Raw genomic sequence first — 25,446 nt, 5'->3', positions numbered from 1 at the left:
ATTTACAAACATAATTTATAAACAGCCTAGGCACATTGAAGTACACCTGTCATTCTGTTATTCCTCCTCTACCTGCCTGGGCCCCCATCCAAATAGTCCCCAAAGCCAGAACCACTTTACTTGCTTCCACAGAAGCTGCTAACCCTGAAACTAAGAGAGGAAAGATAACTCATTAATTCAGAAGCAGAGAGAAGGGACTAATTGTGAAAACTGAGAACAGCTTGGAAGTATGAATGGGAGGAGTGGAAACCAGGTCAAGGTTAGCAGGCTTACATGGCTCTACCTCTATTCCTTCCCCATCTCTTATGCTCCTCTCCTCAAAGAAGTATGTTCCATTTTTCTTCTTTGCCATTTAGTTGAAATTCTACTGAGTAGAAATTTATTTGGGTTAATAGCCAATCACTTTTACAAAGGCATTCCAACCTCTGCCCCCAGAGGTTTAGGGAGGTATTAGTTATTCAAAACTTGGCAGAAGTTAGCTTAAGGAGATTATTTTCAGTGTAATACCTACCTTAATACTTTACCAAGATCAACTATGTTAGAGTTACTGCAAAGTTTCTATGTTGAGGGAGAGCAGTGGTAGCTATTTCTGGAATACAGGCTACGTTAGAATTTAAGTGGGTTGGAGGGGGCATTCACAATGAAGTTTTGAGGCTGTGTAAGAACTTTGGGTATCTTATAAAAGAGGCGATAAGGGGTGAGAGAAGAGTGTAGTAATTTGGGGGTTGTACTTGGCTCTTTAAAATGCTTTGGCCTGGCCTTGCATCCATGAAAAAGGTGAGATAACATCTTCATTGGCATATATTGAATAGCAGTGACCTGCTAAGTAAGATTTGGAAGACTGCATATTTCAAAGGTAAGCTCTATCCACCAAACACCTCGTTTTTGCATCTGGTAAATCCTTATCAAGGACATAAGTAAAAACAAGATAAGATGTAATAAGTGTAAGAATCTGAAAATATATATATACCTATCCCCAATTAACATTAATCTAAAACAAGACAAAGAGATTAGATTAAGAAGTTTGCTGACATCTACAGAACCACACTCACACACAATTAATTTATCATTGATGAGAACCTCTATCAGCCCGCAGATCAGGACAGAATAGCAAAGACCCGTGAGTAAATTCATTTAGGTGTTCAGCTCCTCTACACCAGGATAATATGCTATGCCTCACTGCCCCCTCACCTCACATTGAATCTTATCTCACTGTTGTTAAAACCTTTTAGAATGATACTTCTAGAAGTAAGGAGAGGGTGCCTCATGGGCAAGGGGGAGGAAAAGGCTGAGATGAGACAGCTGGGGTAGCGCCACCTTTTTTTTACGTCTCTCCTGGCTCTTCCACTCCCGAGAGGGTCACAAGTCAATTAGTTTTTGACAGGAAAATGGAATTCTTCCTACTCATCATTTTGAAAATGAAGTAGGAAGGACATCAAGATGGTTGGCCAGAAGCTCCTAGTGCTCTCCCTCTGACACGGTTTCGCTCTGTGTCCCCACCCAAACCTCATGTCAAATTGTAATCCTCATGTGTCAGGGGAGGGGGCCTGGTGAGAGGTGATTCGATCATGGGGGCAGATTTCCCTCTCACTGTTCCTGTGATAACGACTGAGTTCTCATGAGACCTGATGGTTTAAAAGTGGCATTTCCCCCTTTGCTGCCTCTTTCTCTCTCCTGCTTTGCTGCGCTTGCTTGCCCTTCACCTTCTGCCCACGATTGTAAGTTTTTTTGAGGTGTTCCCAGCCATGTGGAACTGTGAGTCAATTATACCTCTTTTCTTTATAAATTACCCAGTCTCAGGTAGTTCTTTATAGCGTGTGAGAATGGGCTAACACAGCTTCAAGCCCCCCCACCTGCAAATGAGTAAACAAGTACATTTAAACCAAAATAACTAAAGGAGCACACTGGAGAACAGCAAAAAAGCAGCCAGCAGAAATCCTGTAGAGCTCGGAAACCCAGAATGGCCATGTAGAGAAGGAAAAGAAACACCTTACCTTTACCACCTCATGCCCCAAGCAAGTGGGGATCAGCTCACAACCAGGAAGGAAGGACAGCTCCCTGCAAGGAAAAGGTAAGCAAGATACCCCAGCAACCTCTGTCACTACTGTGGACACTTGCAGTCATTGCGACTGGAGAACCCTGCAGTCTGCACAGGCTCTGAGCCTGGCTGAGGGAGTTCCCTTGCACCAGAGCTGAGGCAGCACCCTGCCCTCAGAGGGCCTCAGGCCTCCTGAACACTGAAGTAGTTGCTGCCACCACACATCACAGGTGAGGTGGCACCTTGCACCCTGGGCCTCCAAGCCTCTGGCACACCTAAGCAGGAGCACCTCCTAGCACCACAGATGATCAAATATGTGGAAATTCAACAAGGTACTCCTGAACAACCAATTGGTCAAAGAAGAAAGTAAAAGGGAAAGTAAAAAATACCTTGAGACAAACAACAAGGAAAACACAACATAACAAGCCTATGGAATTAGCAAAAGCAATTCTAAGAGAGAAGTTTTTAGCAATAAATTCCTACCTTAAAAAAGAAGAAAGCTCCAAAATAAATGGTCTAACATTAGGCCTCAAGGAACTAAAAAATAAAGAAAAAGCTAAAGCCAAAATTCGCAGAAGAAAGGAAAAAAAATCAAAATCTGAGCAAAAATAAATCAGAGAAAGAAAAAACTATAAAAAGAATCAATAAAACTACGAGTTTCGTTTTTGAAAAAAATAAGATTGACAAACCCTTAGCTAGTCTAAGAAAGTAAGAGATGACTAAGATAAGTAAAATAAAAAATGAAAGTAGAGAAATTACAACGATGTATCAGAAATAAAAAGGATCATAGGGACTATTATGAACAATTATCTACAAACAATTTGGGTAGCCTGGAAGTAGATAAATTCTTAGAAAAATACAACCTACCAAAATTGAGTCAGGAAGAATTAGAAAGCCTGAACAGACCAAAAACAAATAAAGAAATTGAAGAAGTAATCAAAACCTCCCAACAAAGAAAAGCCTAGGATAAGGTGGCTTCACAGCTGAATTCCACCAAACGTTTGAAGAAAATCAATACCAATACTTCTTAAACTCTTCTAAAAAGTAGAGCTAGGCCAGGCACAGTGTGGCTAATGTCTGTAATTCCAGCATTTTGAGAGGCCAAGGTGGGAGGACAGCTTGAAGCCAGGAGTTTGAGACCAGCCTGGGCAACAAAGTGAGACCTCATCTGTACAACAAATTATAAAATTAGCCAGGTGCAGTGGCACATGCCTGTAGTCCCAGCTACTTGGAAGGCTGAAGCAGGAGGGTCACTTGAGCCCAGGAGTTCAGACACTACAGTGAGCTGTGATTATGCCACTGTACTCCAGCCTGGGTGACAGAGTGAGACTCTGTCTCTAAGAAAAACAAATAAATAAATAATAAAAAAATAGAGCTAGAGGGAATACTTTCAACTACATTTTATGAGGCCAGCATTATGTTACTACCTAACCCAGATAACAGCATCACAAGAAAAGAAAACCACAGGCCAATTTCTCTGATGAACACTGATGCAAAAATCCTCAATAAAATATTAGCAAACCAAATCCAATAACACATTTAAAAGATTATACATCATGTCCAAGCAAAATCTATCCCTGGCATGCAAGTCTAGCTTAACATATGCAAATCAAACAATATGATTCAACATATTAACAGAATCAAAGATAAAAACCACATAATCATCTCAACTGATGCAGAAAAAGTATCTGACAAAGTCCAACACGGCTACTTTTTTTAATTTTAAAAGTGGAAGCTGTATTCAATTTTTCCTATGAGATTACAAAAAGAGAAGCATTTACTAAGGTATAACTCATAAGAGGCCTTTCTATAGCTATTTATCTTTCTATTGACAGAATGTCCCAGATTCTTACGAACTACCTAGAAATTGCTGGTGTTGCTGTGATTTCCATTAAGTAGCAGTATTCTGCAGGAAGAAAAAGGACATTTTGGAAGGAATGAAGTATTCTTTGGCATCACCATTTTCATTCCCAAAGAATACAGGAACTACCTACAATTACATACTCTTCTGCTTGTTACTGGTCTGTTCAGAGTATTTAATTCTTCCTCATTTAAGCTACGAGGGTTGTATTTTTCCAGGAATTTATTCATCTCTTCTAGGTTTTCTAGTTTATGTGTGTAAAGGTGCTCATAGTAGCCTTGAGTATTGTTAGATTAACAAACACTAGCCATTTTAGCCATTTTAATAGTTTTGTAATGGTGTTTTCTTGTGGTTTTAACTTGCATTCCCAAATGATACTGATGTTCAGCAACTTTTCATTTGTTTACGTACCATACATATCATCTTTGGTGAAGTGACTGTTCAAACATTATGTTTGTTTTTAAATTGTCATTTCATTTCTTATTCATTTTTATGAGTTTTTTTCATATACAAGTCCTTTATTAGTTGTGTGTCTTGCAAATATTTTCTCTGAGTCTGTGGGTCGTGTTTTCATTTTTGTAAGTGTCCTCAGAGAACAGACATTCTTAATTTTGACAAAATCAAATTTTTCCATTTATAAATTATGCATTTTGTGTTGAATCTAAGAACTCTTCACCTAACTCAACATCACAAAGAACTTTTCCTATGTTTTCTTGTAGAAATTTTATGGCTTTTGGTTTTATGTTTAGATCTATGATCCATTTTGAGTTAAAAATTTGTATAACATGTGAGTATAGATTGGTGTTCTTTTTTTTGTATGGGCCTATCCAATTATTTCAACACCATTTGTTGAAAAGACCACCTTTCTTAATTAACGAATTTTACAATGTTGTCAAAAATCAATAAACCATATATGAGTAGCCTTTCTATTTTGTTCAGTCATTCTGTATGCCATCCTTTCTTTAATGACACACTGTCTTGACTATTGCAGCTTTACAGCAAGCCTGGAAATAAGGTTGTATGAATCCTCCAACTTTGTTCTTTCTCAAGATTGTTTGGTTATCCTAGTTCCTTTGCCCTTCAATATATATTTTTGAGTCACCTTGTCAATTCCTATCAAAAAAAAAGTCCTGTTTGGATTTTTATTGTAATTGCATTATATCTATAGGTCAATTTGTGGAAGACTGACATCTTAATAATATGGAGTCACTTAATCCATGATCATGACATATCTCTTCGTTTATTTAGGTCTTTTATTTCTTTTAACTCTTTTAGTTTTCAGCAAACAAATCTTGCATATATATTATAATATTTAGATCTACATAGTTCATGTTTTTTTGATTTTATTGTTAATGGCACTTTTAAGATTCAATTTGTAATTGACCATTGCTAGTATATACATATAGTATGTAAATACAATTGATTTTTGTATGTTGACTCTCTTTTTTAACCTGCTAGCAACAAAAGGAGAAAAAGTAAAGAAAGCATTCAATAAATGCACTGGGACTAAAAACAATGAAAATCACATTTATAAGCCTTGCCTAATAAGTGTGATAAAAGTTAGAAAATCCTCAAAACAGAGTACATGCTTTTCATATTGCTCACTATTTTACACTCTCAAAGGGTAACAACTGTATTTTAAAATTTCTGTACATTATTAAATGTGAGATACTAGAGAATATTAATCTAATCAGTTATATTAAGTTCTGAAATTCAACAAACATTTCTGATGGGATGGAGAAAAAAATAAATTATACCTTTCCAAGCACTGTCAGCTGCTGAACTAAAAGATGAGCATTTTCAGTCTTTCCAGCACCACTTTCTCCAGAAATAACAATGCACTATACACAGAAAAGAAAACTGTGAGAAGATCGTTATCCTCAAAATTTAGGTGACATTTAAGTAACTACACGGTAAATTTCTAAGAATGGGAGACTCTTCTTACCTGATCTGAATTATATGTTATCATAGATTGATATCCTAAGTCAGCCATTGCAAAAATGTGAGGAGGACTGGCAGTTCTGTTTGATCCAATATATAGTTTGGAATGCTAAAGGTTAAAAAGAATACATTTTGTAGGACTTTTTGTTTTTATTTAAGTCCTGAATTATTTACAAATATAGCTCCAATTTTTAAAGCAAAGTATAAATAAAAACACCATTTCATTCCACCAAAACATTATTACATACATGTTACACACATATTGCACATATGTCTAAATGTATAACTATGTAAAATAAGAGCCTGACACAAAACAGCCCAGAAATATGATATGACATAAAGTAAAAGATTCTGCATTCCACTTCCAAAGCAGAAGGTAAGGTTTCAAAATTCCATTATGTATTTAAATGAAAGCATACATTAAAAATAAGATGATCGGGTTTCAGTTTGTTAGCTGCTCCTTGGACATAATAATGTCTCACATATGAGGACTACTTTTTTCCTTTCACATCACTTAACATACATTCTCTCATTTGATTTGTCCAAGATCACACAGTGAATTGATAGCAGGATTGCACTAAAACCCATATCTCCTGAAACATAGGTCAAGGCTCATAAATTTACTGTTAGTTCTGTAAATTTTAGGATGGCAAAAGATGACAGAGATATGTACTTTTCACACAGAAAAACAACTATTAGGAACAGTATTAAATAAGTTTCTGGAGTACGCAAATAGCCAGAAGAGAATGAGTCCAATTAAAAATGAAAAACAACCTTGTTTAATTCCAGAATAGTATTCTATATTTAAGCCACTAGTGGTTGAATAATTGATAATTATATATTAATATTCATAAAACACATGTGTGATATTAATGAAGCCAATAATACATCAAAAGGAATTTTTAACTCATAGTGACAATTTTTATAGCCATTAAGTATGTATTATCTACATATACAATGTAATTATACTTTTGATGCTCCCATACTGAGTTCAGCGGCAGACATACATTAAGTATATACCTTTTTAAGCAGACTTAAGTATATGCTTTTAAAGGCATCTGTTTAGTGATACAATATTTAATGTAGAACCGTTACCAATAACTGAATGTAATTAACACTCTGGCACACACATTTGGAGAAAGGAAGACCACAAACTGCACCCAGATTGACTCCATCTTCTATTTTTCCTAGTTCTATGTTTTAACAAAAATTATGTAACTGTTTATTCAAAATATTGCATAAAATTTTCTGGCATTCATTTAAATTAATTTAAGTACCTGAATGTATAATTATGTGTATGAAGTAACAGAATGCACCCCATATGACATACCTTTGTGGAGTAAAGACCCAGACTCTGAAAAGGGTTAAGAGCAATGAGTATGTCTCCCACATAGATATAGATCTGATCTCTGGAATAACACTTCTCAAGTTGCTCTGAGACTGTATTCTGCAATAAAATAAAATAATTTCTCCTTCTTAAAAATTATTTGTGGTCAACTACAATTTAAAAAGTAAACAATAATAAACAGAACATCTGGAATCTGGACGAAGGATTAGAAAAATAGACACATTGATAGTAAAAAATATATAACATCAGGTCTGCAACTACTCATTCACTTGACAGCCATTTTCTTTGGTTTTGAGAGCCACAGAGGATGTCACTGTTACCTGCATTTTCCAAAGGACATATTATATGTCACAGGAATTTTAAATATATAATGCTTTCAAGAAAAGAAGTAATAGCAGTAAGTGATGTAAAGATTAAAAACGAAGTAAAGAGAAAAGGGAAGGGAAGATAAAGTGAACATGATTTAATTCCAAATCAAGGTGATCCAGTGGCTTTATGGAATGTCCTAGTCCTTTTATTTTTTTCAGACTTTTGGCTTTATGAAGTACTATGAAAAATTTTAAAACGTAATTTTCATACTTGATAAGTCATTTGAGTAAATGAATTGATTTTGATAATGTCGGAAACCACCATTTACAGTACATGACACAAGAGAGGAGCAAAAGATCTTAGGTCCAAAAAGAAACTAAAAATAAAATATAGACAACAGAAACAAACCCACCATTTAATATATTAATATATTGGTCAACAACATGATTAGTGAAAACTTCTTTGCAACAAGCCTAGGAATTCACATTATTAAAAAATTTTATATGTAAGAATTCAGAAAGGTGCTGCAATCTCTGACTTGCCAACATGATTTGATTTCAAGATGTTTGATGTTCTTGAGATTATTTTGAGGAAGTACTTGAGTTGTTTATGCAACCCTAAATTTACCAAATGACTACCTCTATTCAGAACTTACCTCTTGATTGGTACATTTCTGAGTCAAATGCTCAGGCATGTACCAGCAGTGTAAAAAAAATTAAAAGGTGTTCATCAGGCAGGACAGAAGTCCTGACCTGCTAAAAAGAGGGCATTTATTTCTCTAATGATCTGACGACGTGGAATAAAGAAGGGTGAGGGGAAAGGAGGCTGAGACTAGAATTTCATAGCTTGGATCTGTACCTTCACAAAAAATGTTTGAAATACTTCTGAGATAATTAGAATAAGGAGTTCCAAGCAGAATTCAATACCCCTGAAAGATAAGCTGTGTGAAACAAGGGTTTTGTGATCCCATGAGGAAGAACACTGACCATGGTAACAGACAGGCTGTTGAGGTATCCCAGAGTTTCTGGGTACAGCCACTGAGAGCTGAAACAGGAGAGGACAAAGCGGGAGGCCACCACATGGTGGTTACAGTAGGCTGACTGCTCTTTGAATACAATAAATCATATCTTTGAGACTCCCACAAATAATGAAAAAGAAGGAAGATCTGTGGCCTAACAACTTACACTGCGAGGACCTCACCCCTGTCAGTTGAGCATCAGACAAAAATGAACACTAGGCTGGAAAGATCTGGAAATTTGAGTTATATAGATTAAAACTGAAGATAAGAGAAATAATAGGAAGCTAAGAGACAAAGAAAGCATGAGACTTACAGATGGGAGACATGGGCAGAGTGAGTGTTAAGATTCTTAATAACCATCATAAGCTATATATTCCTTCCCCTTCTACCAATACCCGTGTCTTCTATAAATTAACAAAACATCTGGAATGTCTAAGTTTAATTAAACCAAAATTCTTACCTCATCCAAAACTTCTAGGGTTGCTAAATCATCCACATCCTTCAGATTGGATATTAGAGATCGGTTGAAGTTTCCTTTCTTGGTGTGAATACGTTCATGTCTGTGGAGAAAAACGCTTTCTGATTTAAGAACTGATTACTGATCATAGTGGAAAAAAGTTTTAGATACATATGAAACTGAAAATCCTCTAGGAATCTGTTTATTAAATTCAATGATAACATACCAGAAAATATCCTAATATATTTGATCTTTACTGTTTGTTTACTCCTCTCCATTGGAAAAATGCAAATTACAGAATTTACTTCATGGATGATCAAGAGTACATAATTTCCTTCAAGAACTATCTTTACATAATTTGTTTTAAAGCTTCCTCTAAATTTCTGTGTGATTGAATCTGTTACAAGGTGATGAGGCTGCAGGGTTTGAATTCATTACATTCTTAATTTTGTTGGAGGTAGTGTTAGGTCATTGGTGATCAAGGTATGGTCATTTTTAATTACTATTCAGCAAAATTTAACAGGAATACAAAATAAATCACATTATAAATTTTCAAAAGGTTAGGTGTGTGTAAAAACAGATTTCATGTACCAAAAAGTTTATTTTCAAAGTAAAACATTTCAACAACTTTCAAAAACAGCATAAAGATCTTGATTTAACACAAAGGAGAAGTTGCTGAGATAAACACAATGGTTTATTTAAACTTTTCTGGACATCCATTTTATTCTGGGGATAATTGTATTTCTGGTATTTATTTTTGGACATACTTTTAAGTATCTGGATTTGCCCCTTGGTAAAAGGGGAAGGAATATGTAGATTACAAGGGTTATTAAGAATCTTAACACTCACTCAGAAAACTGTAATGGTTTCTTATTGCTTAGAAATTTAAGCCTATTAATAGACTGCCCGTTCCCCTATCTAAGCCCACTGCTCCTTTTGTACACTATAATAGCTTCTGTCCTCTCTCATTTAGGGAAGGACATCATTCCCACTGCTTTTTCTCTCATTCCTACATCATTGAATTTTCTCTGTTATATCACCCATCCCACAAACAACAACAAACTGCCCTCCCCTGACTTCCAGTTTCCTCCATCTGCTGTTCTATTTCTTTGCTTTATAGTAAAAATCCTCAAAAGAATTATGCATACTTTTTTTTTTTTTTTTTTTTTTTTTTTTTTTTTTTGGAGATGGAGTCTCGCTCTGTCACCCAGGCTGGAATGCTGTGGCGCGATCTCAGCTCACTGCAACCTCTGCCTCCCAGGTTCATGTGATTCTCCTGCATCAGCTTCCTGAGTGGCTGGGATTACAGGCGTGGCCACCATGCTCAGCTAATTTTTTTGCATTTTTAATAGAGACAGGGTTTCACCATGTGGGCCAGGCTGGTCTCGAACTTCTGACCTCAAGTGATCTGCCCACTTTGGCCTCCCAGTGTGCTTGGATTATAGGCGTGCGCCACCATGCTCGGCGTATACTTAGTTTTTTCAGGCTTTCATCTTGACACTCTATGGAAGCAGCTTTTGTTAAGGACTCTATTGACCTTTACATTGCTAAATCCAATGGTCAATTTTAAGTCCTCATTTTACCTAATCGACCAGCAGCATTTAACAAAGGCGTTCTTGAATACCTTTGCCTTGGTTTCCTGTAAGTCTCTCTTGATTCTCTTCCTTAACTCACTGGTATCTCTGTCTGAGTATCTTTTTCTGTTTTTTCCTTATCTTTCTGCTACATTTTTGGGGTCTCCCAAGTTTCAGTTCTTGAAGATATCTTCTTCTCTACATTCACTTCCTTATATCATAGCCTTACACACCACTCATTCACTGATAACTACTACTCCAGACTTCTGCATCTAAATGCTTATTTGATATTTCACTTGGAGAGACAGACACATCCCAAACCACACTCCTAAATACTCTGTCTCCAAACCTACTCCTTCCCGTGATTCTTTATCTCAGTCAATGGTGACTCCTTTCTTCTGATTGTTCAGGATGTTAGAGACATCCTTGGCTTTTCTGTTTCTCACACCTCTCATGCAATCTGTATACAAATTCCATCAGCTCTATCATCAAATTCTATCTAGGGCTAGACATTTCTCCCCACCATCCCCCCACTATATTTCTTCTCACTGCTGCAACAGCCTCCCAAGAGGTTTCCCTGCTGCCATCTTTACCTTCTGACACTCTTCTCCACACTGCAGCCAGCGTGATCTTTAAAAAAATATGTCAGATCATGTCACTACTCTGCTCAAAGTTCCTGATCTTCCCATTATTACTCAAAGGAATATCCAATGCCTTACCATGGCCTACAAGGCCCATACAATTTGTGCATCTGTGCCTCCCTCAATACCCCTATTATTTCTCTAACATCATCTGTTTCTAATATCCCTCCTACTCAATTCTTTCCAACCTCATTGGCTTCCTTGCTGTTTCTTGAACACATTAAGCATGCTTCTACCTCACAGCTTTGGTATTTGCTGTTCCCTCTGAGTGGAATGCCATTTTCTTTGATATCTGTAAAGCTCTTTCTTGCTTCCTATGGGCCTCTTTCAATATTACATTAATCAGAGTCTTTTCCTGGTGAGCCCTTGTCAATTAGTGGCTTCTCTCCAGATCTCTCATCACCCTTTTCCTGCTCTATTTTTAGCCATTGCCTTCTCCCCCAATTTTCCTTGTCACCTCTCATATTCTACCTTGTCCTCTGTCTTCTATTAGATTGTAATTAATATAATGCCAATCTAGATTTTATTGTACTAGTAAGACAGAGTACCTGTATTGTTCACTGCTGTGTCCCCAGCAGCTGTGACAGGGCCTGGCATGCAGTAGGCACTCAATAAATATTTGTTCAATGACTAATTACATGAAACTCATTCAAGGCCTTCCATAACATTACACAATCTGTCTTTCCAGTGTATTTGCCAGAAAATACATTTTTACACTTTAGCTTAACTGGACTTGTTTCTGTTTCTTAAACTATACATCCCTGTGCTTTCTTCACCTGTCATTTTGTTTTTGTTGTTTCCTCCTCAGCCCAATCTATATGATAAAACTTTATTCACTTTTCACAATCCACCTTAAATGTCACCTCTTTTACACTCCTCAGCACAATTCTACACGTCCTTTAGGACAGATATCTTAGTTAAATGTCATTTCAGTCATTCATTTGTGTGCTGGCCTTATACCCTTTATTAGATTGTAAATTTCCTAGGATAGGAATATCTTTTCAACATATGGTGCTGGAACGATTGGGCATTCACACGCAAAAAAAAGTGACTCAAGACACTGACCTTTCAGCTTTTACAAATATTAACTCAAAATAAATCACATATCTAAATGTAAAATGTAAAACTATAAAACTCCAGAAGATAACATAGGAAAAAATCTAGATACCTTTGGGTTTGGAAATAAGTTTTTATATGCAACACCAAAAATGCCATCCATGAAATAAAAAATTGATAAATTGGGCTTCACTAAAATTACAAGCATCTGCACTGTGCAAGTTTATTTTAATAAAAAATGAAAACAAAAAATTCTCTCCAATCACACTTCTTTGGACTGTGTCACTTTCCTGCCAGGACACTGACTACTAGATCCAGCCAGCCATTGACTTCTCTTCAGCTCCAATGTTGCAGATTTCTGGTCACAGAACTCACACGTGAAAGATTAGAGTTTTCCCTCCACTGGACCCTCAAGTTACTCATTAATTATTTACCCCTCCGCAGGAGACTTCCTAGCTCATTTTAGATAGCAGTCGTCCAAAAATGTCTACATTTCAAGCTTCCAGTATCATTTTCCCTCTTCTTCAATGGAAGCTAATACAAATTCACTCAAGTTCCTTCCCTTTTATCTCAAAATGTTAGTATATTTTCATCTATCTTCTCCTCATACTCCCTCACCCCCATACACACTTTTTCACTTTGCAGGGTGGAAGTGCCACCTTTCTTTTCCAGGGTTAACCCGCCCCACTTGTCTTTCGATTTTCTTTCCTGTGTAGCTTGCTGTATCATGCCATCAGAAGCTTCCTTTCCACAGACCCATATTCTCAGTTGATCATGTCTTCTATCATCCTAAGGTGTACAATCCTCAATTTGCTGCTTTCTTGTTAAGAAAATAAAAACCAAGCCACAGACTGGGAGAAACTATTTGCAAGTCATGTTTCTGATATTTAAAAAAACGTATCTAATGACAGAAATAGTGTCTTATACCTATTTGCAACTCTTAATTAGATTCCTCCATAATTTTTTTTTTTTGAGACGGCATCTCACTCTGTCGCCAGGCCAGAGTGCAGTGGTGTGATCTCAGCTCACTGCAACCTCCGCCTCCTGGGTTCAAGCAATTCTCCTGCCTCAGCCTCCTGAGTAGCTGAGACTACAGGCGCGCTACCATATCCAGCTAATTTTTGTACTTTTAGTAGAGATGGGGTTTCACCATGTTAGCCAGGATGGTCTCGATCTCCTGACCTCCTGATCCACCCGCCTCAGCCTCCCAAAATGCTGGGATTACAAGATTCCTCCATAATTTTTATACCACTTAAAAAAATTATACACTTGTGTGGATAATTTAGTTAATATTTGAAGTCCTTACTAGAATATAAGCATCAAGATCTGCAAAACTATGCCTTTAGCTTCTTGTTGTATCCCATGAATAAGGAGATTGTTTAGAATAGTGTAGTTTCTCGATAAACTTTAGTTGAATGACTAAGTGACTGTATATCCCCCCACAACTTCTGGTATGGAATTTGCACATAGTTGGTCTCCACATTTGCTGAATTGAACAAGTATCATCTTATTTACTCCCCTATTTTCAAAGAGATTCTTATAAGTATAAACATTTTTGATATATTCTTTTTAAGACAAAAGAGGAAGAAATCCAATTATCCATTTAATTGAAGGGCCCTGAATTTTCTGTCTGTTTTTATGGACCCATTTGGCTGCTACAGACTGTTACTGGAGAACGATAGGGAGTGGATGGTGAGGAGCAGAGGGATCAATACTTGGCTGGTTGGTGCCCTCACTCTTCCACTCTTGTGAATTCATCCTCTATGATGTTTTTGGTATTAGCTGTCAAAAGCTTAGAAAAGATTTGGTCATTGTGATGATTAAAACAACCTCAGATGGCTCCCTATCTTCTATGGTACAACTTAAAAATTTCTTGGCATGGATTTCATGGACCTTCACAATCTTGCCTTAAACAACCTTTCCAGCATTATTCTCCATCAGCTCTGTACAGAAGGGCTCTCAATATACCAAGCATTTTCAAGACTCTGTACTTTGTTCATTCCATTTCTCTACCTGGAATTATTTTCCTTCCGTGCTCGGCAAAATTCTACGTATCCTTCAAAGTTAGGCTTAAATTACCCTCTCTGCGAAGACACTGCAGGTCTTTCCAGAGAGAATACACCACTAGTGGAGAAGTTCTCACATTTAATGAAGTCTATACATGTTCATTGTTCCTGCTATACCTTGAGAAAGTTGTGTGTAGAAATCAAGTGTTATTCATCCTTTTATGTCTTGATACAAAGATGCAAAAAACAAGGTGTCAGCCGGGCGTGGTGGCTCACACCTGTAATCCCAGCAGTTTGGGAGGCTGAGGCAGGCAGATCATGAGGTCAGGAGATCGAGACCATCCTGGCTAACACAGCGAAACCCCGTCTCTACTAAAAATGCAAAAAATTAGCTGGGCGCGGTGGTGGGCACCTGTAGTCCCAGCTACTCGGGAGGCTGAGGCAGGAGAATAGCGTGAACCCAGGAGGCAGAGCTTGCAGTGAGCTGAGATTGCACCCCTGCACTCCAGCCGGGGTGACAGAGCGAGACTCTGTCTCAAAAAAAATAAAATAAAATAAAAAATAAAAATAAAAAGGTGTCTTGAATCTTCATTACCTTAATTCAATATCCATGGTTGCCTGAAACCAACTGAATGTTTGAGGTTTGGATAGAAAATAGCTTTAAATCATTTTTCTTTGTATAACATTGGGCATTTCTTAAAATGAGTAAGTCCATCTACCTTTTCACAAGAACATCTAAGTGTTTCCATAATTTTTATACATCAGTGAATATCTAATCAATCATGACTGCTTATTTTTCTGGTTAACTTTCATGTTTCCAGTATTAAATAAGTTTTGAAATATGCATACAATGATTTGTCAGATTTAGCTACATGCCAAGTGCCATATATTAGAATTGTAAGGAAAACATATTTTGATAGTTAAAATAACAAATTTATGGAAAGTGATAGCTGTGAATTTTGGAAGGGCATTGGCTTTAGAATATTCTCGTATCACTGTCTTTTGTTTATTTGTTTGAGATGGAGTCTCACTCTGTCACCCAGGTTGGAGTGCAGTGGCGAGATCTCCGTTCACTGCAACCTCTGCCTTCCGGGTTCAAGCGATTCTCCTGCCTCAGCCTCCCAAGTAGCTGGGATTACAGGCATGTGCCACCATACTCGGCTAATTTTTTGCATTTTTAGTAGAGATGGGGTTTCTCTATGTTGGTTAGGTTGGTCTGGAACTCCTGACTTCAGGTGATCCGCCTGCCTCGGCCTCCCAAAGTGCTGGGATTACAGGCGTGAGCCACCGCGCCCAGCGTAAGTTTTGTATTTTTAGTAGAGATGAGGTTTCACCACTTTGGTCAGGCTGGTCTCAAACTCCTGACCTCAAGGGATCCGTCCTCCTCGGCCTCCCAAAGTGTCATTGTTGTTTTAATAAAAATCTAAGTATGCAGTTCAATCCAACTCATATTTATTGAGACCCTGCCACGTGCAAGCATTTTTCCAAGTGTTGTGGAGTTATTGTATGTGGAAAAAAATCCAGGTTGTACAATCAATGAGTTTCAAACTAGTGGGAGATGTAAACACAAATATTTTTAAAAAACACAAAGTATATGGCAAATGCCAAAATTAAAGTAATATATAAAGTGGAAATAGCAAGGAGGGAAAATTAATTCCATTTTGGAAAAGTGGGTACAGTTCTTAGCAGATTTAGCATTTAATTTTGGTCTTTAAGTAGAAGTAGGATTCCAGTAACCTAAGGAAGAGTGTTTGTATGTAGGGGTGGTGACTGATGGGTGAAATAAATTAATATAATTCATCACATCAATAGGCTAAAAAAGAAAAATGACATGATCATATCAATAGATGCAGAGAAAGCATCTGACAAAATTCAACCTCTTTTCATGATAAAAACTCCCAGTAAATGAGCCACAGAAGGGAGCTTCCTTAACTTCATAAACAACATGTAAAATAGCCTACAGTTACAATACACAATGATGAGAAATTAGAAGCTTTCCTGCTAAGATCAGAAACAAAGCAAGGATGTTCTCTCTCTACACTCCTTTTCATTATCATAGTGGAAGTCATAGCTAATTCAATAAGACCAAAAAATGACTTAAAAGGTATACTGATAGAGAAGAAAGAAATAAAACTATCTTTGTTCTCAGATGACATAATTGTTTATGTTGAAAATCTGAAAGAGTCAGCATAAAAACCTCCTGGAATGAATAAGCAATTACAACAAGGTTTTAGGACACAAGATTAATATAAAAAAGCCACTGCTTTCCTATATACCAGAAATGAATAAGTGAAAATGGAAATTAAAAACACAATACCATTTACATTAGCACCCCCCAATGAAATACTTAAGTGTAAATCTAACAAAATACATACAAGAAAATTACAAAACTCTGATAAAATAAAACAAGAACTAAGTAAATGGAAAGATATTCTATGTTCGTGGATAGGAAGACTCAATATTATCAAGATGTCAGGTCTTTTCAACCTGCTTTACAGATTCAATGCAATCCCAAGCAAAATCCAAACAAATTATTTTGTGGATATTGGCAAACTAATTCTAAAGTTTATATGGAAAGTCAAAAGATCCAGAATAGGCAACCAATATTGAAGGAGAAAAAGCTGGAGGACTGACACTGTGCAATTTCAAGACTTCCTATAAAGCTACAGTAATCATTCATTGCTGGTGGGAATGAAAAATGGTACAGCCAGTTTGGAAGACAGTTTGACAGTTTCTTATAAAATGAAACATACTCTTGCCATACAATTCAGCTACTGTGCTCCTTTCTACCCAAATGAGTAGAAAACCACACAAAAACCTGTACATCGATATTTATAGCAGCTTTTTTCATAATTGCCAAAACTGGAAGCAACGAAGATGTCCTTCAGGAAGAAATAGTAAATACATTCTGGTACATTCAGACAATAGTGTATTTTCAGTGCTAAAAGGCAATGAGCTATCAAGCCATGAAAAAACCATGGAAGAAATACAAATGCATATTGCTAAGTGAAAGAACTTAATCTGAAAAAACTACATATTATATGAGTCCAACTTTATTACATTCTGGAAAAGGCAAAACTATGGAGATGGTAAAAAGATCAGTAATTGACAGCAAATTAGAGGACACAGAGAGATGAATAGGCAGAGAACAGAGCATTTTTAGGTCAATGAAACTATTCTGTACAATGCTACAATTGTAGATACTTATCATTATACATTTGCGAAAAGCTATTGAATGTACACCAATAGTGAATCTTAATGTCAACTGTAGACTCTGGATGATAGTGATGTGTCAATGTAAGTTCACTAATTGTAACAAAAGTACCACTGTGGTGTGGGATGTTGACAGTGGAGACGGCTGTGCCTACATGGGAGAAGGGGACACATGGGTGTCCCTATGCCTTCCTCTCAATTTTGTTATGAACTTTAAACTGCTCTTAAAAATAAAGTTGATTTTAACAAAAAGTAAAAACAAAAACTCTCTTCAATCACACTTCTTTGGACTGTGCTATTTTTGCTTCCAGGGCACTGACTAATAGATCCAATTAGCCATTGACTTCTCTTCAGCTCCAGTGTTGCTTATTTGTGGTCACAAAACTCACGCCTGAAAGATTTTAGTTTTCCCTCCACTGGACCTTGAAGTCTACTCATTAATTATTTTACCCATCCAGGGGGTGACTTCCTAGCTCATTTTACATAGCAGTTGTGCAAAAATGTCTACCTTTCAAGCTTCCAATATCTATTTTCCTTTTTCTTCAATGGAAACTAACACAAACTCACTCAGGTTCCTTCCCTTCTATCTCAAAATGATAGTATATTTTCATGTATCTCCTCTTCACATCCCTCCCAACTTCTCTGTGACTTCCAGGGTGGAAGCATCGCCTTTCTTTTCCAGGGTTAATCCTACTAATTTGTCTATTGATTCTTTATCCTGTGTAACTTGCTCTATCACCCTATCAGAAGCTTCCTTTCCACTGGGTCCATATTCTCAGTTGATCAAGTCTTCTACCATCCTAAGTTGTCCTTTCCTCAATTTGCTGCATTTTTCTCAAACTTTAACAATCTCCTTGTCAACTTTTCAAAGGACAGTCTTAATTCACAGAACCCTTCCTTATTTACGTTCACTCCTTAACTCACTAAACTCTGGCATCAGCACTGTTATCAGCCTCTTGAAAGTAAAATGACCTTCTTATGGTCCTATTCAGTTGCCCTCTTTAGATTTCATTCTATTCAGTTCTTCTGTGTCCTTTAACTTTATTGATCTACTGTCTTGAAATTCTCTCCTCTGTAGCTTTCAGGCATCTTTTTTTCCTCCTGTCCTTCTTACTGTGCCTCACCTCAATTGTCTCTACCTCAGTCAATGACACCATCATCTCCTTTATGGATATGGAGAAAATGGAGTTTTGAGAAATTTTAAAGAGATTAAAATGGTATAATTTGGTGATGCAGTGGATATAAGAGTTGAAAAAGATGGAGATTTCTGGTGTGTACAATTAAATAGATGATGGTTATCTGTGAATGGAGATAAATACTAGAGGAGTTTCAGATTTTGTGAAGGAAGATAGTGCTTTGTTTCTGGGCATTTGGAACTTGAACACATTTAGGACATCTGTATTTCTCAGTAATAATGCCCTCCCCGACCTAGTTTCCTCAGCCTCCAACACTAAAGCTCTCTACATTCTGTTTATAGCAGATCATCACTGTCTCTGGGATACATGCCCTGCCATTATCCATTTACATGTGCTATAGATATGTTTGGTATCTTTTTAAAATATTTATCCTCATTGGCATTCTCTGAGAATCTTGGTTCTGTGGTTTAGTATTTGACGTTAACTTTGGAAAATTCTCAGTCATTGTTGCTTAACATATTTGTTTCTTCCTCTCTTCTCTTGGTATTTCCATTATGTATATATCATACTTTTTTTAGTTATTCCACAATTCTTAGATCTTCTATTCCAGTTTTTCAATCTTTTTTCTCATTGCCTTTCCATTTCAGACATTTCTATTGATACATCTCAGAGATTCTTTCTTCCACTGAGTCCAGTCTACTAATGAGCCCATTAAGGTTGTTCTTCATTTATGTTACAGTGCTTTTGATTTCTAACATTTCAAATTCCTTCTCAGAATTCCCATCTCTCTACTTACATTGCCCATCTGTCCTTGCATGTCGTCTACTTCATCTACTAGAGCCTTTATCATATTAATTGTGGACTTACAAAAAATTCCTGGTGTGATAATTCAACATACCTGCCATATCTAAGCCTGGTTCTGATGCTTGCTCTGTTTCTTCAAACTGTGATTTTTGCCTGTTAGTATGCCTTGTAATTTGTTTTTGATAGCCAAGACTGGGTAAAAGTAACTCCAATAAATAGGCGTTTATTAATGTGTTGGTAACATGCTACAGGCATAAGGGAGGGGAAGCATTCTATAGTTATATGATTAGGTTTCAACCTTTTAATGACAGTGACTTTCAACTGTGATCTTCACAAGTACCTCAGTCTCCTCCTTCTCTACTCCCCTCCTATTCCTCAGGAAGGACAAGAGGAGGGTAAACCATGTTAAAAGGAACAGAATGCTCTGGCATATTTTTAAATGGCACTTTTTCCTCTCTCCCTGATGTAAACACGAAGGGATTTTTCTCTGAAATTTACTGTGAGAACCTGACTGATCTGGAGGTAAAACCCACAAAAGTATGGAGGCCACCTGTGACTGGAATCTCCTACAGTTTTTAACTGTCAGACTGAGCCTCCAGCAATTCATCGATTACAGTTCAAATTTTCCCACCCCACTAATTGCTCCCTTGGATGTCTCTGCTTGCATGTTTCTGCTCCAATAAGCTGATATTTTCTGTATTTTCCTACCTGTGGGGAGTGGTTTACCCTGTAACCTTACTTCTCTGATGGATCCAATTAAGAGTTGTTGGCAGGGCGCGGTGGCTCATGCCTGTAATCCCAGTACTTTGGGAGGCCGAGGTGGGTGGATCACGAGGTCAGGAGATCGAGACCACGGTGAAACCCCATCTCTACTAAAAATACAAAAAAAAATTAGCTGGGCGTGGTGGCGGGCGCCTGTAGTCCCAGCTACTCGGAAGGCTGAGGCAGGAGAATGGCGTGAATTCGGGAGGCGGAGGTTACAGTGAGCCGAGATCGCGCCACTGCACTCCAGCCTGGGCGACAGAGCAAGACTCCGTCTTAAAAAAAAAAAAAAAAAAAAAAAAAAAGAGTTGTTGATTTTTCAGTTTGTTCAGCTTTTCACTGGTTGTTAGGATGGAGTGACAACTTCTAACCTCCTTACATGCTGGAGCAGAAACTGGATAAAGAGCCTGTCTTTACGAAGGTGTGGGCACTGATAAAGGAAACAGACAAGAGCTAGTGAAGATCCCTCTACGGCAACTTTCACAACCCTCAGCCAGAAGCTGCAAGTGGAAGAAGTGGTTTCCAAAAGCCAAGAGAGAGCTGTAGCTCTAGGGTTAGCACTACTGGATAGAAGCTGCTGCCTTAGGTAGATCTTGGCCATTGTCACTTCCAATCTGCAGGTGCCTGATTGGTGCAGTACACCAGGGTCAGCTTTCCAGGGCACACAGCAGAGTGAAGAAGCAGGAAGTAGACCTATGTATTAGTTTCCCATTCTGCTGTAACAAGTTTATCACAAATCCTGTGGCATAAAACAATGAGTATTTATTCTCTCACAGTTCTGCAGGCCAGAAATCCAAAATCAGTTTCATCTGGAAATTCACCGTGTCATCAGCAGGGCTGGTTCCTTCTGGAGACTCTAGGGGAGAATCATTGCTTTGCCTTTTCCAGTTTCTGGAGGCTGTAGGCATTCTTTGGTCATGGCTGCATCAATTTAACAGCTGCTTCCATACTCATTTTGTTTTCTCCCTCACTAACCTTCTTGCCTCTGTCTTATAAGGACTCATGATTATATTTAGGGCATGGCCACTAATCCCAGATAATTTCCCCTTCTCCAGATCCTTGACTTAATCACATCTGCATGGTTCCTTTTGCCAGGCAAAGTAATATTCACAGATTCCAGGGACTGGACCTAGGTATCTTAGAGGGTCGTTACTCAGCCTACCAAAATCTAGAAAGGCAAATGGAAAATGTACAGAATACAGAAATATTGGCAGGAAGGTAAGAAAACCTGGACCATATGTAAAAACAATTTAGAAAGTTTTCTGTGAACTGCTGATTGAATACATGGGTGAAAAGGTGGGATTTCTTCATTAAACGATATTGTGCTCTCCATCTAAATCCTAGAGTATTTAATAAAATCACAAATGTCTACTTCTAAAGCAAAACTTCCATTGCTACTACCCTGATCTTTAAGCCACCATTGTTTCCGACCTTGATTACCGCAAATAGTGAGAATGATCTTTTTAAAACATAACTCAAAAATGTCACCCATCTGGTCAGTACCCTCCCATGTCACTCAAAGTAAGGTCTCTTATAATCTGTCCCACACCCACCCCATTGCTTCTCCCACCATATCTCCTAACACTGTGTCCTTGCTTACTCCTCGCTAGCTTTCTCAATCCCTCTTGGCCGAGCCTCTAACACCTGGCTCACTCCTGCCTCAAAGGCTGACTCTTCTCTCTGCCCAAAGAGCCACAAGCCTAAAGTACTTCTCTTGATTGCGAGGTCTGGGATAACCACCATTTTCAACATTGTAATCCCACCCTCCAACCCTGAGGACTTCCAGTCCCTCTTATATTGCTCTATTCTTCTTTCATTTCTTTTTTCTTTCTTTTTTTTTTTTGAGACGGAGTCTCACACTGTTGCCCTGGCTGGAGTGCAATGGCGTGATCTCAGCTCACTGCAACCGCCACCTCCCAGGTTCACGCGATTCTCCTGCCTCAGCCTCCTGAGTACTTGGAATTACAGGTGCACACCACCACACTTGGCTAATTTTTCGTATTTTTAGTAGAGACGGGGTTTCACTATGTTGACCAGACTGGTCTCGAACTCCTGACCTCGTGATCCGCCCTCCACGGCCTCCCAAAGTGCTGGGATTACAGGGGTGAGCCACCGTGCCTGGCTGCTCTATTTTTCTTTAGCATGCATCACCATGTGATATACTACATTGCTCACTAAACCTTTTATATGTATTGTCTGGGTCTTCCAATAAGTATGTAAGCTCCATGAAAACAGGTTTTGTTTTGTTTTATCACTGACTGACATATCCCGTACTCCTAGATCAGATTCTCACAAATGATGGATGCTCAAAATATATTTGAGTGAATAGTTTGCTTTTACTAAATGTTCATCTACTGTGAAACCAAAGAAAACGTATTTTTTTTACACTCTAGTTATAAACAATTTAAATGTTCTGAGACAACGAATATATGTACTTTTCAATGTATATGTGTATATACACACATACATATATATATTAAATATACATTTCAATATAATTTTATACTTTTAATATTTGCCTTTTGCCTTCATTTTATAGAACTGATTTCCATTCTTGTTACTTTTCCACTCTTTCCATTCTTGTTACTTGTTTCAATGTTTTCTTTCTGTAAGACTTGGAAAAAGCAAAGTCGGAATCCTTCTATAAGAATTTTGTCCTGTTGTGAAAAGTACAACTTGTTAACCAGATTATATTTTTCTTTTACTCTGTAATACTGGAGAGACAGAGTTTCAGACTATAAATATTTTCTTTCAGTGTTGTCAAAGGTCACAGATACCCTTAGGGGTGGTTAATATAGCTTTATTTGTATTTCTGCTCTACACATTGAAAAAAAAACAACTATTGCTGCCTGATGTTAAATGTTTATCCTTACTATTTAGTTGTACTGTTGTAATGAAACAGCTTTATTTGCTTTTACTTTGCTTTAAAATACTCTTGTAAATATCAAGCTGTATCACCTAAGGCGATTAAGGAACCACTGGGGTAGAATAGCAATCTTTTGTTAAACATAAATCTAAGCAATGGTTTTGTATTCATTTCCTTATCCATCTTTAAATTCCAGTAACATGAACAACCAACGTTGTCTACCAGCATTGGTAGTACTGACGGGAGTACAGGCTCTCCCTGGTGTGCCCTAGAAGACTAGATTTTATTTATCTGCAGTTTGACCTCTTTGACCTGGTGTGTAGTTTTGAAATGATGGTGGAGAAGGAAGCACACACCAGCCTGGTGAGCCATAGCACTAGATCAGCTCTCAATACCTGGAGTGACAGATATCATAGTGACCAAGCCCCCAGTAAGTCTTAATTGCCCTCTTCATTCCTGGAGACTTTCTTCTTTCACATTTACTTCTTTAAAGATGTACTTTAATCTGGGCTGCACAGATAAGTATATATTCATAAAATTTGTAGCAATGTTGGAAAGAAGGATGGGATTGGAAAAGTGATACATGAAAGTAGATGAAAATCTGTACATGTTTAGCTATGTACTTGTGTACCCACACCCTTAATTTACTCTAAATCTCTGTAAGAGCAGTGTCCCTACTTTTTTCTAGGTGGACACTAAAGCATATGAAATAAATGAAATCCAAGAGATTTTATACATAGTTTGCATATTCCTATGTGATACTCTATATACCTTATAATGTTATTGCACATTTAAAATCAGTTCTTGCTTTTTCTTTTCTCTAATGCTTCTTGCTCATTCATTACCATAATGAAGATTTCTTACTCCAGGGCACATTTTATGTAAAGGATCAGATAAATATTTTCAGCTTTGCAGCCCACACAACCTGTGTTACAACTACTCAACCCTGTCATTGTGGCATGAAAACAGCTATAGTCAACACATAAATGGATAAGCATAGCTGTGTTCTAATAAAATTTCATTCACAAAAATAGGTGGCAAGCCTGATTTGACTTATGAGTCATAACTGCTGACCTTGTAATAGGCAAAAAATCTGGAGAAAAGAGGAGTCTGAAGTGGGGGATGGCAAGCCACTATCAATCATCTGTGGTTCACAAGATAATTTTAAATATATATTTATATATAATATATAATGTTTTATATATTTATATTAATATATAAAATAATATTATATATAGTATATAATATATATGTATTAAAGATCAATGCATACTTTATGACTGGGAGAGTGAAACTATTTTAAAAAACTAAACAATAAAATGTCCAGTATATTAAAAATTTACAAGCCAGTAGCAAAGATTAGTATTTTTCTATATGCTCACCCAAATAGATGTCTCCTTTAATGCAACTGATGTGTATAGAAATCAATTTTTAAAGCATTGTCTTTTCCCCAATCATTTAGACTTCTGTTTCAGAAAAGTATTAAATTCTTTCTAATCTCCAATTTTTAGTGGCTTCTGGCATTATAAGTTTTTCTGACCACCATCCTTCATGTATCTGATACAGTGGTAAAGAATATTACGTGATGTTTAAGGGTCTTATTAAGTTTTTCATGAATGCTCCACTTATTTGCTTATATATAAATAGAATATCTCTAGAAATATATGCAAGAAATTGGGTACACTGGTTGCCTCTGTGGAGGGACATTGATGGGAAGACTTTTTCACTGACTACAGCTGTGCACTATTTTAATATGCACGGATTACATATGCAAACAACAGAAGAAAAGATATGCTACACTCTGGTATAAATTTTGATTTACAACTAAGGAACAACCTAAAGAAGTGATGTGTGATCCTTTATTTATGAGTTGGACAACAGGCACAATCCTACCTGTTAAGAAGAGTAACTTCGTTAAGTCTGTTAGCAAATTTTAAGCAACATCTACCATATGGAAATCCCTTTTGGGTGGCTCTGGGCTGGGTGAAAGGATTTGTCTGCTTTTAAAAAGGAATCAGATGTCTGCAGGATAAAGAAAAAAAATGTCATACTGGGAAATTTTGTGTGTTTACGCTGTAAATGTGGCTTCTCTCTACTCTGTATTACTTTAGATGGAGCGACCTGAGTTTTAGATGTTGAAATAAATCTGATATCTGTGTTGGCAAGACTATTTGATGGTTATTCTCCATCTGCAGAATTCCTAACATCTTTCTTCACTCCACGCTTAGCTTAGAGACAAGTAAAAGCATAGACACAAGTAAAAAAACAGCAAAGAAACACAGTTTCTGTAAGTAGAATTTTGTTGCAAAGATGGAGTGGCACAGTCCCTTTAACATACAGAGCTGTATTACCAGAACCGCTGCAAGTTTCTGTGGGACAAACACCATTACAGGAAAATAATTTGGTTAATGGCTAG

At 37.2% G+C, this 25,446-nt stretch overlaps 1 protein-coding gene across 15 annotated transcripts in view; it reads right to left on the bottom strand.

Moving 5' to 3' along the window:
• MYO3A (myosin IIIA) overlaps nucleotides 1–25,446 on the bottom strand; it is a 271,375-nt gene that overhangs the window by 127,224 nt on the left and 118,705 nt on the right. For all 15 annotated transcript variants that reach the window (XR_008510349.1, XR_008510350.2, XR_008510348.2 and 12 more), the window contains 4 exons: nucleotides 8,976–9,075; nucleotides 7,171–7,287; nucleotides 5,845–5,949; nucleotides 5,657–5,740 (listed from right to left, as the gene is read on the bottom strand). Coding sequence is in view for 12 of the 15 variants with exons in the window: in XM_054522103.2 (XP_054378078.1) it covers nucleotides 5,657–5,740; nucleotides 5,845–5,949; nucleotides 7,171–7,287; nucleotides 8,976–9,075 (406 nt within the window). In the remaining 3 variants the exon portion in view is untranslated. The remainder of the gene's footprint in view (nucleotides 1–5,656; nucleotides 5,741–5,844; nucleotides 5,950–7,170; nucleotides 7,288–8,975; nucleotides 9,076–25,446) is intronic.

The sequence above is a fragment of the Pongo abelii genome, chromosome 8, assembly GCF_028885655.2.
Source record: "Pongo abelii isolate AG06213 chromosome 8, NHGRI_mPonAbe1-v2.0_pri, whole genome shotgun sequence".
NCBI lineage: Eukaryota > Metazoa > Chordata > Mammalia > Primates > Hominidae > Pongo > Pongo abelii.
Note: the sequence above shows the minus strand (reverse complement) of the source record. Positions and strands in the feature narration are given on the sequence as shown.